Source organism: Narcine bancroftii, chromosome 6 (genome assembly GCF_036971445.1).
Source record: "Narcine bancroftii isolate sNarBan1 chromosome 6, sNarBan1.hap1, whole genome shotgun sequence".
In the NCBI taxonomy this organism is placed as follows: domain Eukaryota; kingdom Metazoa; phylum Chordata; class Chondrichthyes; order Torpediniformes; family Narcinidae; genus Narcine; species Narcine bancroftii.
Window position 1 is genome coordinate 224,198,807 of NC_091474.1, and position 17,524 is coordinate 224,216,330.

The 17,524-nt window shown below is 35.8% G+C and overlaps 1 protein-coding gene across 3 annotated transcripts in view; it reads left to right on the forward strand.

Annotated features, from left to right (window-relative positions):
* afg1lb (AFG1 like ATPase b) overlaps nucleotides 1-17,524 on the forward strand; it is a 175,888-nt gene that overhangs the window by 82,570 nt on the left and 75,794 nt on the right. For all 3 annotated transcript variants that reach the window (XR_011340749.1, XM_069887519.1, XM_069887520.1), the window contains exon 7: nucleotides 2,488-2,546. Coding sequence is in view for 2 of the 3 variants with exons in the window: in XM_069887519.1 (XP_069743620.1) it covers nucleotides 2,488-2,546 (59 nt within the window). In the remaining variant the exon portion in view is untranslated. The remainder of the gene's footprint in view (nucleotides 1-2,487; nucleotides 2,547-17,524) is intronic.

The following is a 17,524-nucleotide window of genomic DNA, read 5'->3' on the forward strand; positions in this document are numbered from 1 at the left end:
TATGTATGATACAGTATAATTGGTTACACAGAACATCACTCCTCAAAAATTAAAAGAATGGGATTCAACATTATCAGATAGATGTTTTCGCTGTAAGATGGAAATGGGAACAACAGTACAAGCAATTTGGGCATGTACGAAAGTGAATAGGTGTTGGGAAGAACTAAATCAGATATAAAATAAAATCACAGAAAATAACATACCAAAAAATCCAGAGATCTTTCTTTTAAGTAACATAAGAAGTAAAGAATTAGGCCTCAAATTAGATAAAGGGCAAAAAAGATTCATTATGATAGCCTTAGCAGTAGCAAAAAAATGTATAATGTCAACTTGAAAAATGGAAGAGAGCATGAGAATACAGCAATGGTACATGGAAATGAATAAATGTATTCCACTGGAAAAAATAAAATATAATTTAAAAAATAAAGTCACATTGTTTGAACAAATTTGGGAACCATACATGAAACATAACAGAGAGGGCTTGCCTTAGACCTCCACCCCCTAAAATGATAAGAAGACAAAACGACTAGATTCAGTGTGTAACAAATAGATGACGCATTTTTCTTGTTTATCTTCCTTTGTGTGAAGATATTGTTTAATGGTTTTATTGTATTGTATATGTTGAATATTTATGGGTTTTGGAGGGGAGTGGGAAGAGGGGAGGGAAGGAAAACGGGAGAAAATGCCACTGTGTATATTTAATGAGAAACATTTGTACATATTTTGGATGATAGGTTCACAGTGTGAAAAATAAAAAATTATTTAAAAAAACATTGAGTAAAAAAAATTGACCTATGTGAGGATCATTCAGCTGGATTTTTATTCTTTTTAAGAATTACTGAGATAGAAGCCTCTTAAAAAGACTGGCAACTTGCCAAGTTTAAAAGAATCAGACAGAACAGAACATAAATAAGGTGTAAGTAATAAGGGAAAAGCCTTATAAAATTCTTGAGGAAATCCATCAGCCCCTGGTGACTTCCCAGAGTGTAATGAATGTGTGGCCTGGACAATTTCTTCATGGGAAATTGGTTAATCCAATTGCTTTAGATTAGCAGCAGGTAATACAGGAATATTCAATTTACCTAAATAATTATTCATTACAATATTATCCTTGAGAGAATTAGAACTGTATAGTTCAGAATAAATTTAAAAAAAAAGATCATTTATATCTAAATTATCAATTTTCATATCACCATTAGCTTTACATATTTCATTAATTTGAAATCCAATGAATAAAGGCCAAGAGCTGTCAAAAGCTCCTCACATGATAATCATTTCATTCCTGGAATCATATTAGTGAACCTTCTTAGAACCCTCTCCAACATCAGCACATCTTTTCTTAAATGAGGAGCCCAAAACTGTTCACAATACTCCCTGAGGTCTCACCAGTGCCTCATTGAAATGCCAGTTGATGAAGTAGACAAAGTCGATGTGGTCAAACAATAATCATGGCTTTTATTAGCAGAAACTTATGGTACAATAATGAAATCAATGGGTGCATATACAGTTATATCCAAGGGGTGTGTCCTTAACAGTAGAGATAATGCACAGCTAATGTTAGTACAGCAAGCCTCACCAGAGGGGAGACAGGCATCCTGGCAGACATTCACCACACTCGTAAAGCCTTAACATCACAACTCTGCTCTTATATTCTATTCCTCTTGAAATGAATGCCAGCATTACATTTGCCTTCTTCACTACCATCTCAACATCCAAGTTTACCTTCAGGGTATCCTGCACGAGTGCTCCCAGGTTGCTTTGCATCTGACTATTTTTAATTTTCTTCCCATTTAAAAAAAACGCCTGTCTGTTTATTTTTTGTACTTAAAGTGCATGACTGTGCACTTTCTAACATATAATTTGCCACTTCTCTGCCCATTCTCTTAATCTTTCTAAGTCCTTCTATAGCCTCACTATTTCTTCTACACTAAACCAGGAGCACCGCTCATGCCAGTTACCAAGCTTAAGAGAAATAAGGGTACGTTAAAGATTTGTGACTGTTTTTGTCAGTTTTTAAAAAAAATCTAGCACTCGAACTGGAGTGTTCAAATAACCATTCATTGATGCCTCTTTTTAAACATTTATTAACCATCAAAAAAGTTGTTTAATAAACATTACTGAAACATATTTATTTCTGTTTATTTGTCAAGGTATTTTGCTAAATTATTTTGTTAACTTGCATCAGCCTTTCTTTTATTTGTAAAATTAAAATAAAGGTTTTATCCTTCTATTTCAAAGTTGACTTAGGCCATTTGGCACCAGTAGAGATCTCATTCTTTCAGAATGTTCACAGATTTTCTGGGGTTGTTCACTCTCTGGTTTTCATCATAAATATCACAGATCATTCTTAAAAACTCTGCATATTGCTTGAACAGGAATCAATTTTGTGCCTTTGGTCCTATTATTTTGTTGGGTGTGTATTTGCCAAAATAAAAAGAGAACCTTTTATCAAGCTGTAGCAAAACTAAAACCAATTTTCTCTTTCAGACCTCTATAAAAATGGGCTTCAGAGGGCTAACTTTGTGCCATTTATTGCTGTCCTGAAGGTAAAGAATCTCACAGACTGTAATATTGATCAGGATTTATATAGTTTCCTTTGATCTTGCCTTCAAGGTGAATGATTCTAATAATTACCATGACCTGCTGATAGTGGAATTGTTGTTTGAGAAAGAGAACCTAACAATGACAGGTCCTTAGATTTTTTGAGTAGCTCACGGCAACTTGATAGCTTGTGTTCTTTTAACTCTTGACTGCCACAGGCAATTTTATTTTTAAAAGAAAGGAAGTATAATAGATAATATATTCTGAACACAAATTTATCTCTGTAATATTCACATTGTAGAAATGCATTTACATTAAATTTTGTTTTTGTACCAGTTCTGCGTTATCCTTAAGTGTATTTATTCTGTTGTTTCCCAGTCCATTGAAAATCTCTGTTCCTTTAAGTAGAAATTGACTGGTGAGTTAGGTATGATTGCTACAGAACCAGGTTAACCTCTTTTGTTATTTTTTTCTAATAAGGCCTCTTTTGTTATTTTTTTCTAATAAGGCATTATGTTCACTCTCACCTTAAATCAACTAAATGTAAAGAGGAGCTGAATTTTGTTGTTCTAGTTGAAAGGCATAATTCAAATTTTATGAATCCTCAAAGAAATTAAATGAACAGTGCCAAAATATCTTTCTCGGCTAACATTTGCAAAAATAGTATCCAAATTATGGAAGAATTAAGAGACAGAATAAGTATATTCATATTGTGTCCAAATCATTATGCTTTTTAATCTCAGCCCTGTATACTTCCCTGTATGAGTTTTGTCTTTTCTAATTAGCAAAGGTAAGAACCTAAATTTATTTTCCTCCATTGTTTGGAAGGGTACTCCCACCTGACATCATAGGGGTGACTGCAGACCATATCTTGTCAATTGGTTGTCAACTTACATCAGGACATTCCTCAGATGCTTTCTCATGGGATTTGGGGAAGACTGCTATTGGCTCTAATACTGCTTTACATCCATGGTGTTATTTTGTTTTGTAGTTGAATCTAAATTTCTTACCAATGTTTCTTCATGGAATCCAGAAGCCATTAATTGCTTTTTTCTTGTAGTTTATATTTTTGCTTCTTTTTATGAGGGGCTGAACAAGTCCCATGTTAATTTTATACCACTTACAAATTGGTTCAAACTCGACAGTTCTTCACACTGCAACACTTGAGCAAAGGACTAAGACTTTTCAGATGAAACAGAAGAATTAACCTGACAACAGATAAAATTAGGAATACTCAAGTTTCCTGATTTTCAATTAGTTACTTTTATTACTCAAGCAAATTGGGATTCATTTTGTGCCGCAGAACTGAATGGTTGTGTCTCCTTTATGTTTTCAGATTTATAACATTTAAGTCTAACTTTAGTAGCAGATTTATTACTTATAGCTGGAACTGAGAGCCTTTTGACGTGACATTCTTGATACTGTTAATATCTCAAGCAAACATGACAGAGACTACTTAATTGCACCTAAGGTTTTAATTTTGTACAATGCCAATAGAGGAAATGAGTTACTCTGATCACATGGCATAGCTATTTGGTACGGAGAGGTTAAAAGTTTTTTTTAATATGTTGCTTTTTTTATGTTCCCTTTTTATTTCATCTCGTCCAGTAGATTGATCTGTCTTGGATATTTTTTTCTTTGACTTGGATATCTCTGTTCCATTAACAAGTTTTTTTCCAATGGCAAGTAGAATACCATGAACAATTAGCCACCCTCTTGAAGTTATCAGTTTGGAAGCTTAAATTGAGTTGTCAGATTGCAGTCTTATAAGACTTTGACACTACAACAGTCTTTTTACAAGCTACAATGACCCAGAGACCAACCTGTGAGGTCAGTTCTGTGACCTCCGTGTGGCTGTCACCTGAGCTGAGTACTGGGGTTAATCCAGTGCTGACATATTTGCTTATCAATTGACTTTGCAGTGCTGTGTTCTCAGTGATGTCAATTTAATACTTAGCTATTTATCACTTGATGACAGACTGTAAATCTTTGGCACCTATTTTTGCTTCAATTTTCACAAGCTTTCTCTTCATGGTTTCATGGTTTATTTGGAATCCTGCCATTATTTAAAGTTCCAGAGAAGATCTAACTATAACTTACCTTGACCCACTCTAGTTGAATGCTTCAGTGCGCAAAGTGAAATTAATAAATTTCCCCTGTTTTTGGTGGACCGATGTAATGCTGAATCAAGTTTTCTGTTTTTAATCCCAGGGCAATTAGTATAGTCATTGGGATTTTTAAATTCTTTGTTGCAGGCCACCTCGGAGGTCTGCAGAGAAGAACCCTAATCCAATAAACGTCTCATTTAGATCATGAAAAGAAAGCTTGAGGAGAAGCCCCACAGGAGAGGTCGTTTCCACTGCCTCTAAGAAGCAACACTGTGGGGAACTGTCAAATTAGCCAGGCGGTCCCCATATTTAACATGCATTTTCTGTTGAAACCAAAAATAGAATAATTATTTAATGCAGGTAGAACCTTTATAACAGGCCATAAAAGAAATAATAATTGTCCTCCCAAGAACTTGCCATTATGTTAGCTGTCTTGCAAAAGGCATGGGGGAGGGTGTGAGAAATGCAAGTAGTAAATAGCTCCGGCTGAAGTTGGTCACAGAAAAAGGAATTGATAATTAGATGTAATTAGGGTGTATGAATCGTTGTCTTCTGTTTTGGGAATGAATAAATTTGGAAGAAAAAACCCTTGTGATGAAAATGCTTTGATGTAAGAAGAGTAGTTGTGGCTTGGCAGCATAAAGGCAGTGTTTTATACTTTTTGCATAATAGCTGTAACACAGAAATGGTGAATGGACTACAACCCCCTATTTGCTTTAGACCAAGTGCTTTGAGGTCGGTTGATTCTTTTCAAACAAAAAGCATCAAAAGTTTTCAGCTGTTGGTAATGAGGAGTAGACCTCAACACGGCTGAAGGAGTTAGTTATCTCTAGTTTCTCCCTCTGGATTGAACAATAACAGTTCAAAAAAATTGAACTCTCATCTTAAAAGAGATTGAGGTGCAAGTTAGCATCTGTAGGTGGGAAGAGTGTTTTTAACTTGACTTTTTAGAAAAAAAAAACAGCTGCGCCTTGAATACAGCATGTAAGAAAGTGTCCACAGATGTTAAAATATTCCCTTTTTGGCAGTGGGGATTTTCACTCTGAAATTGGTGATTTTAATGATTTTATTTTCAAATTGTGCAATTATTTTGGCTTGTATGGTGACTGTGTATCAAGGCCGTTCCACTGAAACTTGTTCCATTGCTGATTAGAATTGGTTCCTTGTGCAAACATAGCAACTGAGAACTATTAATTCTTTCCTTGCTTTTGGTAATTTGCTGCTGCTTCTGTTCATGTTCTGCCTTCTAACAAGGAGGAATTAAGGTTTTGTGGCACGAGAGCATAGAAATTCTGAATCAAATTTTTGCCTAGATAACGCAGTTTAAAAAGCCATGGTATGCCATAGCTAAATATTTCTGTTTAATTATGTGGCTTGAAAAGGTTTTGTTAGTTATTGGCCCACTGAACTTGTATTTTTATATTGTTTGTGATTGAGTACAACAATCTATAATTTCAACCTTTCAAATATCTCAACAATTTGTTGAAGGAAAGAGCAAAAAAGCATTAAATTGAACAGTTACAGGACTTTTTGCATGTTAAAAATACCGTAGCATTCGCACCAATAGAGCGAATAATGAGACCGGCAGTCAACAGGTTTGTTCTAAAGCTCGCTAATTTATTACTTGGTTCACCAAGGGTTTTTAAAGATGCTACCTGTTCCCGCCATTGGGAACTGGAAGTTGCGTCGCTGACTGATAGCTATTCAGATTTCGCATGTGCGAGCTCTGTCCTTTGGGGGAAAGGGAAGATGCCCTGCGGCATCTTTGGTGCACGCATGCGTTACAATCGGAGCCGGTTCACCTGTACCAACCACGTTGGTCGTCACAATACTTTATCTTGTTCTGACTTCATGTAAAGTTTGTTGCTTGACCAGGGTGTTTGTGACACTGGTCTATGATTTTACCATATATTTTCTACAGATAAAATCTTTGGCAAATTAATTTTAATTGCCTCCATCATGACACAGATTAGAACGTTGGCATAAAATTCTTTGTGAGGCAACTTGATAGCTACCTGTTGCATGGATAGAAAGAAGATTTGGGGTAATCTGAGGATTGTAGACCCTTGCAGATTTCTACAGGTATACCCTGGAGAGCATTCTGAGTGGTTGTACCACTGTCTGGTGCACAGGACAGGAAAAGGCTACAGAGGGTTGTAAACTCGGCCAGTGCCATCTTTACTCCATTAAGGACATCTTTAAGAGGCAGTGTCTCAAGAAAGTAGCCCCTATCATCAAGGACTCTCAGCACCCACCCCATGCCCTCTTCACACAGCTACTATCAGGAAGTAGGTAATGGAGCCTGAAGACGAAAACCCAACAATACGAAACATCTTCTTCCCCTCTTCCATCAGATTTCTGAATGGACAATGAGCCATGGATACTACCTTACTTTTTCCTCTTCTTTTGCATGAGTTATTTATTTTAAAAAAATGCTTGTATGGAAATGTAATTTGTAGCAAATTGTGCACCTGTAATGGACAATGTAATTTGTAGCAAATTGTGCACCTGTAATGGACAATGTAATTTGTAGCAAATTGTGCACCTGTAATGGACAATGTAATTTGTAGCAAATTGTGCACCTGTAATGGACAATGTAATTTGTAGCAAATTGTGCACCTGTAATGGACAATATTGCTGCTGTAAAACAACAAATTTTGGGACACATCTTCATGACAATAAACCTGATTCTGATTGAGGAAGTAACTCTTTACCTTAGTGAAAACTCCAGAACAAAGGAGCATAGCTATAAAATAGGCTGGCTATTCAGTAATAGACTGTACCACCCAATTACACCCAATTGTCATACAACCCTAGGATGTTTTGAACAGTGGGAAACAACTGGAGCACCAGGAGGAAATCTTGCAGACACGGGGAGAATGTACAAACTTTACACACAGCACTGGATTTGAACCCTGGTCACTGGCGCTGTTACAACGTAGTGCTAACCGTTATGCAAACCATGCCGCCCTTCTCTATTGAAAGCCTTGATTGATTCTTTTTACACCAACCTAACCCTAATTCGAGTCATAAACTCAAACAATTGAGTTTGTATCCACCATTTACACAAATCCAATATTTTTCTTCCCCCTCCCTCCCACTCAGATTCCACCACTCACCCATATATTAGGTGCAATTTGCAGGGCCAATAACACACTAACCCACATGTCATTGGGAGCACCTGGAGGAATCCCATGCAATCACAAAGAGAACATGCAGACAACATTGCAAGTTAGGGGGAAACCTGGCATGCCAGAGCTGTGAGGTACCAACACTACAACCTGTCCACCCCCTCCTCCTCATTCAATCAACTCAGAGTTGATGATCCAATTGTGTGTGTGTGTGTGTTGTTTTTTTTTTAATAAATAGTTATGTATTGGTGTCCTTTAAACCCGTGAATGATATGAAAACAGTAACAGTTCCTTTCCATTGATTTTGTCTGAACTGTTACACTTTTGCCTACCTGTTATATCTCCTTTCAACATATTTGGCTCCAAGGAAAACAGCGCAGCTTCTTCAGTCTAATCTGGCTGCTGAAATGCCTTAGCCCTGGAAGAACTGTAGTGAACATTGCATCTTCACAGCATTTTAAAAGTGTGCTAACTGCAATTAGTGGCCTCATAGTGTTTATTAAGGTTCATCATTATTCCTTACATTTAACTCTCTTCATGAAATGAAGATCCCATACCCTTTTCTCTCTGCTTTATATTTTTCCACAGTGAAAAGTTGATATACATCAAAAAAAAACAGGCTCCCCGCTTCTGATTCCACATGTCCTCCCTCACCAGTCCTTCAAGTGAAACATTTCACTTGAGAATCTGCATGCAGTATTCTCATTGTGGTCTTGCTACATCAGAGAGGCTGGGCGCAGACTTGGAGATCGTTAAGTTGAGCACCTCGACTCTGTCTGCCACAATAGTATGGATCTCTCAGTGGCCACCCATTTCAATTCCTTGACCCATTTCCTTGCCGACATGTCTGTCCATGCCATGCACTGCCAGACAATCAATGGAGGAACATCTCACCTTCTGTCTGGGCACCCTCCAACCGGATGGCATTAACATTGACTTCTCCATTTGTCGTTAAACCCCACTCTCCTTCTTCCCCCAGAACTCTCTCTCTTCCCTTTTCCCTCTGACTATTTTCAGAGTCAAAATAACAGATTTATCCAATTTAACACCTTTTATTGGTATGGACTCCTCCTTTGCCATTCTTCAGTCTTTATTTTGGTACCTTCCCGTTCTGTGCTTATACTTTGAAGAGGGGCTCAGGCATGAAATGTCAGTAATATTTCTTTACCTCTTATGAATGGTGCAAGACTAGCATTTCTGTTTTAACTTTCCCCATTCTGATCCCCCAGATTAAACAATTGATGACAAGCAATGACTTATCTCTGTTTTTGGAGGTTACCTCAGCTTTCTTCATTATTGACTATTTTATTCAGTAGATCTCAATTTTTCTGCAATTGCTAAGCATGTCCTTGCTTTTTCAATATATTTATTAATTATATTTATCAATGTTAAATAGGTAAATAGAACAATAATCAAATTTAAATGATACTATTAACAGTAATGACAAAACCTACGTAACATTTAAAAATAAGAATATGTGCAAAAAGGAAGAAAAAAACTTAGCTATTCTACAAATTTGAACCCTACCTACAGAGGTGGTTGGCAAAATACATAGTCCACTATCCGATAATGAAAAGGAAAATAAACCACAAGCACAAGAATCAAAAATTAACTAAGCTTACAAATTTGGGAAATAATTAGAACCCCATAAAGAAATAAAGAATACATTCATTACAGTGGTGGAACATCTAATTTTTTTCTAAAGACAAACAAGCCATCATATCAGACAGCCATTTAGTGTGAGTGGGAGGGACAGCATCTTTCTATTTAATTCGTGTGGCCCTTCTGGCAATCAGGGAGGCAAAAACTACTACAAGGGATTGGGAAAAATTCAATATCGGATCATTGGGCCCACATATTCCAAATAAGGCAATAAAATGAGATGGGACCAAACTAATATTAAGAACTAAAGATAGTGTACAAAATACGCCTTACCAATAATTGAGATGGATATAACCAAAACATACGATACAATGAACCAACTTCAGTTTTACATTTATCGCATTTAGAAGATAAGTTAGGATAGAATTTAGCCATTCGGGATTTGGAATAATGGGGATTGTGTACTACTTTAAATTACAATAGTGAATGTTTAGCACAGTGGTTTTCAAACTCACATTCCACCTTAAGCAATCCCTGCGCCATAACTGCTCGATGATTAGTAAGGGATTGCTTAAGGTGGAATGTGAGATTAGGGGGGCAGTTTGAAAACCACTGATCTAGCACAAAGAGAAGATGAATGAATACGTCTCAAAATAGAATAATCCCCTCTCTCATATTTAAATAAAAGAAGAAAGAAGAAGAATTAATTTTCTTACGCTATTGCCCTCACATTCTCTTTTTTTTTACGATTACATGAGGATCCGTGGTTTTTTTTTTTGCCCTCACATTCTCAATGTGTGTCTCTGTACAATATATAGTTTAACAAAAACTATGGGATGAAACAACATTACATCTATCATACTGGAGGCTTGCGCTCAAAATCTGGCCTCACCTCCCTAAAAGCTACTCCAAATAATCTTATAACTCTGGCTTCCTCCTTTATTATGTGGAAGATTTTCCATGGATATCCTGTTCATGAAAAAAAAATCAGGAAAAATACAATCTGGTTAAAATCTGCTGCATCACTGAACTCTCAATCATCAACTAAGTAATAGAAGTTATAATTGACAGCTCTCTCAAGTGGCATTTGCTCACTGATAACCTGCTCATTGAATCATAGTTTGAGTTCCTCCAGGACCACTTGACTTCAGGACTTGTATCCAAAGAACAGAAGTTGAGATCTGACATAGCCCTTGACAAGACATATTTCCAAGAATGCACTGACACGGATTGACAGGATGGTGAAGAAAATATTTGACACGTTTGCCTTCATTGGTCAGGTCAATGAGTATAGGAGCAGGGCATCATGTTACTAATGTACTAGATGTTGGAGGAGACTGCATGCAATTTTGATCACCCAGGATATCCAACTGGAAAGGGTGCAAAAAAAGATTCACAAGAATCTTGTTAAATCCTTTTGAAGGACCCAGGCCCGAAATGTTGGAGATCTGATGTGTTCAGAGTTTTGATGGGTAAGGTGAATTTATTACTACAGTGAAATTTTGATAATCTAGTATGCTAAGGACTTGGTAGATTTTCTGAACCATTGGATGTTATTTGTGTATTTTTAATTCACTTTCTTTTCAAAAGTACCACACAGTATAATAAATTTAATGGGACAAGGGGATATGGGACCCTTGTCAGTTTTAAAGAGAGTATGGGAACTGGGCTCCCTGTGAGTACAAAGGGAGTGTGGGAACAAGGGTCCTGATGAATCATAAGGGAGCATTGGAAACATCACCTAGTAAGACAGATGCCAAGCTATTGCTATTTCTGAATAGTTAATAGTAGAGCGTTGGACATCACAAACCACATATTTTAAAAATTATTGTCAAAAGGAGATTTAGACAGTTTTGTTTTCACCTGGAGTTGTTAGGGTGTGGCATGCTTCAACAGCAAGGAAGTTGAATCAATAGACTTGTCAAAAAAAATAAATACATGTTAGAAAAATAATATTTATAAGTGAAAATAGCACCAATGGAGAAACGACGTCAGCATAATGGACTAAATAGGTTATCTTTGTATTGTAAATCTCAACAACACTGTCATTTTATTAAAAAAAGCCACTTCAATATTATATCATGGCTTTGTGAAACTTGTAAAGACTTTTGGTGGAGGTTGGGGGTGGGCAGTGGGAGATTTTGAAATCCAAAACAAAGAGAATGCAGGGCTATGTACTGAGAAAGCATTGCAGTGTCACAGTTAAATAGGATTATATGTATTCATGTCTCATACAGGGTTCCAGTAGTTGACTTGGCAATCTTCTTTTATTCTGCAGCATTTTGAGCACTTCACCATGCAATTATGAATGATTCAAAGAATCAGTTCTTAACAACCAATTTTTAAAGGCTGATTAGGACAAGGGTTGATAGTATGCTGGGTTGGAACTTGTTGCAGAATTACCTCTGATATTATTCATCATTTCTGGTCAAAGGTGTACGTGTATATTGCTGACTATCATCATTTATGATTGTTAACCCTTGGCTGTTAGTCATCACATTTCATTACACTTGAGCTCAAAATGCTCAAACACAGGAGCCTCTAATTGGCAGACAGTTAATGTAGGCTGCTTGAGAATGGTTGATTGAAAATAATATAGCATGCCTTTCATGCTAACCTGAAAGGAATATGGAGAATGTTTTTCTGTAAGAATGTTGTGCTTCATTCTTGCGTTGTTTTGGCAACCATTTTGTAGAATAACATCTCGTTGCTTTGATTGCAAAAGATGTTGTTTGCTTAAATTTGATCTCTTCTCCATGTCAGAAAGTTCAGTTAGGAAATTTGCCTAACCTAGAAATCATGGTCATCCATATCAAAGCAAATCCTAAATTGAGATTACATAATTAGATTATATAATCTATATTATTACTTATATAGATCAGCATTAAAGTGTTTCAGTGTTACAAAGAAATCTGGTGAGAATTTTATTCACTACACTAACCTGAAAACCTGGAGCTGGATTGTAACATTCAAAGGTTTTGTGATATATACCAGAAGTTTTAAGAACTTGCTTTATATATATACATTATCAGAAAGTTTTTCATTCATGTCATGCAAGCAGAGGCCTTGCACTCCTCATTGCTTTTGCATGTATGCCTAACCTTTTGTCCTATTTCAGCCCAGCAACTTCCAATATTCGAGAGTATCTCTCAATGGAATCCAAAGATATGTCAGAGATGAAAGATTACATCATTGAAAATCACTATAATGCCTGTCACAAATCCTGACAGGGCAAATAAAAGTGATTTGGGACAGTTATTTCCAATTATAGAGAAAGATTAAATGAAAGACAGGAATCAAACCACCATATCTTTTAAAAGTCATGATACAACAGTAAGGAGATAAGTTAGAATGTAAATGAAATTTAATTTTAGTCCCTGTGAACCAGAGGCCTTAAAAATGTTGCTATATATACTTGTGTTAACTATCTACTAACTTTTTCTTGTCATGTAAATAACTTAGCAAAGACTTTTAAAGTAAACTTCAGTAACAAATTCCTATCGTAAAGTCGTGGATTCAGAATCAAAATTTATTGACATGAACATGTCACAAAACTTCTTGTTTTGCTGCAGCATCACAGTCCAAACATTTAAATAAACCACAGTTCAAAATAAATGAAAATAGTGGAAGAAAAAAAAAGATAAAGTAAGGTAGTGTCGATGGTTCATTGTTCATTCAGAAATGGCAGAGGGGAAGAAACTGTCCTTCTGGTGCTGAAGGCTCGCTTTCATACTCCTTTGTCCCAATGGTAGCAGAGTGAAGAGGGCATGGCCTGGGTGGTGGGGGTCTGTGAGAATAGAGGCTGCTTTCTTAAGGTACCTCCTCTTGTAGATGTCCTCAATGGAGTGAAGTCTCGTACTTGTTATGTAGCAGGTTGAGTTAGCAACCTTCTGGAGATTTTTCTTGTCCTGAGCTTTGGCACCTCTGTACCAGACAATGATGCAAACAGCCAGAATGGTCTCCATGGTACACTTGTAGAGGTTTTTGAGTATCTTTGGTGACTTACCGAATCTCCTCAAACTCCTTATTGCTTGTCTAGACTTGGACTTGAGTTTCACTAATGAAATCAAACTTTGTAAGTTTGAAAATCATTTTATTGGATTGGAAAGAAAAAAATTGCTAATGCTCCATTTAAGGAGGCAGAAGTAAGAGAAGCAATGCGCTCTTTACAAAGTAATAAATCTTCAGGAGAAGATGGTTTTTCATCTGAATTTTATAAAGATTTACTTATTCCTATATTTATGCTAGTACTAGATCAAGCTTCACAAACTTCTACTCTTCCATAATCATTTTCGATGGCAGTGATTCCTAAAAAAAAAAGAGACCCTTTAAAACCCTCATCTTATAGATCTATTTCACTATTAAATGTGGACTATAAAATAGTAACAAAAGTTTGGCAAATAGAATGAATAATTTGTTACCTAAATTAATTAATATGGATCAGACAGGGTTTTTTAAAATAAGACAATCTTCGGAAAATGTACCCAGGTTGCTTAGCATAATTCATTTAGCGCAAAAAAAAAGAGGTGACTTGAGTTTTGCAATGGCTTTAGACACAGAAAAGGCATTTGATAGATTAGAGTGGTATTTTTTGTTTAAGAAATTAGAAAAATTTGAATTTGGATTAAACTTTTTAAGTTGGATTAGGGCATTATATAATAGCCCTAAAGCTTAAGTAGTAACAAATGCCATTTAAGTTAATGAGATCAAGTAGACAAGGTTGTCCTTTGTTACCAGCTTTATTTGTTTTAGCCATGGAACACTTGTGCAGGTGATTCATTCTGATTTACAAATTAAGGGTGTTAGGGTGGGCCAGCAGGAACATAAAATTAGTTTATTTGTAGATTATGATTTTAATATATTTGACTAATCTTCAGTCATCTTTATGAAGATTGCATGCCCAATTGGAAGAATACGGAAAAGTTTTGCATTATAAAATAAGGTAAAAAGTGAATTTATGCCTTTGACAGAAGGTAATTATATTCAGTGCCGGAGGGATATGCAGTTTAAATGGCCAAAAGAAGGTATTAAATCAGTGATTCTCAACCTTTTTCTTTCCACTCACATACCACTTTAAGTAATTCCTATGCCATAGGTGCTCTGTGATTAGTAAGGGATTGCTTAAGATGATATGTGAGTGGAAAGAAAAAAGGTTTGAAAACCACTGTTCTAATTATACCTAATTGACTCGTTATGTGCACAGATTCATAACTCCAAAGGAAGTGGGCCAATGACAATTTTTCTCAAGCAAAATATTTCAGTAACAATTAGGTCTAGAGCAGTGATTCACAACCTTCCCTTCCCGCTCATATACCACCTTCAGCAATCTCTTACTAATCACAGAGCACCTATGGGATAGAGATTACTTAAAATGGTATATGAGTGGAAAGAAAAAGGTTGAGAACCACTGTATTAAATATTTAGGAATACATACAGATAGAAATTTGAAGAATTTATATAAATTGAATTATTTGTCTTTACTTAAAAAAGATTGAGGAAGATTTTTAAAAATGGATAAATGTACCTATAACTTTAGTTGGAAGGATGAATTGTATAATGATGAATATATTTCCAAAGATACAATATCTTATTCAGACATTACCAATATTAATAACTCAAAAAAATTTAGGATTAAATGAACACATAAAATTTCTTTGGAAAGGTGAAATGACAAGAGTTTATATAGAGAAGTTAAAATGGAAATATGAATTGGGAGGACTAAAGCTTCCTAATTTTAGGAATTATTATCGAGCAGCACCATGAGATTCCTTGCTTCTTTTTTTGAAAATAAAAAACTGGCATGGGTTATTATGGAACTGAGCAAAATAGGAGAAAAGAAAGCAGATGAATTTCTATATAAGTGGGAATCGAAACTTGGTTCCTGATAAAGAGAGACCATTATTGAAACATTTGGTTAATGCTTGGAATAAAGTACATCAGGATATTGGAGGAGGTGGGCGTGGCAAGATGGCGTAAGGAACAGACGTGCCTTCCAGTCCTCTCCTGACTCTAACTTATTGTTTTGTCTTTAAGTGCCCGTTAAAACTTTTTAAAAAAGTTTATAAATAGTATGAGATGTTGAATTAATACTTAATGGTACAATTGTTAAAAAAAACTAAAAGGAAACATCAACAGATTGTTAAAAAATTATATTTTCCGAAATTATCTGAGCCTGCTTGTTTACAAAAAGCCACGACTCAGCGTGAAATGGATCCAGGAAAACAAGCGAAGAATTCGGCCTTGGAGCTCCGTTCTGATTCCGTAAGTCTTTCTGAAGGTCGTTTTCTGCTGCCTTTAGAACAAAGGGCTGGCCGGATGCCAGTATTTCAAACAACGTCTACTGAGACTTTGACTGCTGAATTAGCTGGGGCGCCACCAGTTGGAGAGTTAAAGAGTTGTTATTTGACTGCTATACCACCAGTTATATTTCCAAAGATACAATATCTTATTCAGACATTACCAATATTAATAACTCAAAAAAATTTAGGATTAAATGAACACATAAAATTTCTTCCAGATATCTCTTCCAGACACTGATGTAACGAAGCTTTTAATGGAGGTTTGGATCAAAGATTAATCAATACTCAACAGATGGCTGATTATGGAGCTTTTAAAGTTGAAACTATTGAAAGACTTGAGATGTGTGATCAAGGATTATCTGATGTACAAGATCAATTGCAAGATGTGAATAAAACAATTGAAACGTTACAGATTCAGAATAAAAATTTAGCAAAAAAGGTTGATTATTTGGAGAACCAATCCAGACGGAATAATGTGAAAATTGTCGGCTTGCCAGAAGGCATAGAAGGGCCAGATCCAAGAAAATTTTTCACTGAATGGATTCCACAAGTGTTGGGACAAGATAAGTTTTCTGAAGGTTTAATATTGGAATGGGCTCATAGAGCTTTGAGAAGGAGACCTTTTTCAGGACAGAATCCAAGACCTGTTCTGGTTCACTGTTTAAATTACTGTGATAGAGAGACTATTTTACGTATGGCTATTAGAAATGCACAGCAAAACAAATCTCCTTTGATGGTTCAGAGTAATCGTGTTTTCTTCTATCCGGATTTGAGTCAGGAAATTATGTTTCAACGACGTGAATTTAATTCTGTGAAAGAATTATTGTGGAAAAAAGGATATAAGGCAACATTTAGATACCCTGCGGTACTGAAGATTTTTCAGGATGGATATCAACCAAAGTTCTTTGATAATCCTAAAGAAGCTATGGATTTTGCTCAGTCTTTACCAATTACGCAATTCCAGGAACGACGTAGTCCTCCACGGTCTCCAAAGAGGGCAGAGCTGCAAGAAGGGAATTTGATTTCTGGAAGAAATGGAAGAAACGGTGGTCGCAATGGCAAAGGAAACTCATTTAATAGATAAGGAACATTTGAAACTCAAACGTGAATGGGTTGGGCACGTTTTTTATTCTTCGTTTAATTCTAAGGCAAAAGGTGTGGCAATTTTGGTACATAAGAATCTACCATTTTAGTTACAGAGTGATGAGAAAAATGGTGGAAGATTATTAAAATTAAATTGTACAATCTTTAATGAAGCATGGACTTTGCTTGATGTTTATGCTCCTAATGTTGAGGATACAGCTTTTGTTGTGGATATGTCTTTATTACTTGGACAATCGAACTCTAATGTGATGTTTGGGGAGATTTGAATGTGGTGTTGGAGCCTTTATTGGATAAGTACTCAAGAGTAATTAAGAAGTCTAAGATGGCAATCCAAGTGATTAATATGATGGCAGATTTGAATTTAATTGATATTTGGCGAAGAGTTAATCCTACAGAGAAAGATTTTTCTTTTTATTCCTCGCGATATAATTCTTTTTCTAGAATTGATTATTTTTTAATATCAGCACATTTGCAGGATAGGGTTACATCTGTGGAGTATAAGGGTAGATTGGTTTCGGATCATTCATTATTATTATTAGAATATTTGAGTTCACAACATGTTCAGAAAGCTTCAATATGGAGATTTAATACTATGCTATTATGACGCGAATTTAATTCTGTGAAAGAACGGTTGTGGAAAAAAAGACATAGGGCAACATTCAGGTATTCTGCGGTACTGAAGATTTTTTAGGATGGAAATTAGCCAAAATTCTTTGACAATCCTAAAGAGGTTATGGGC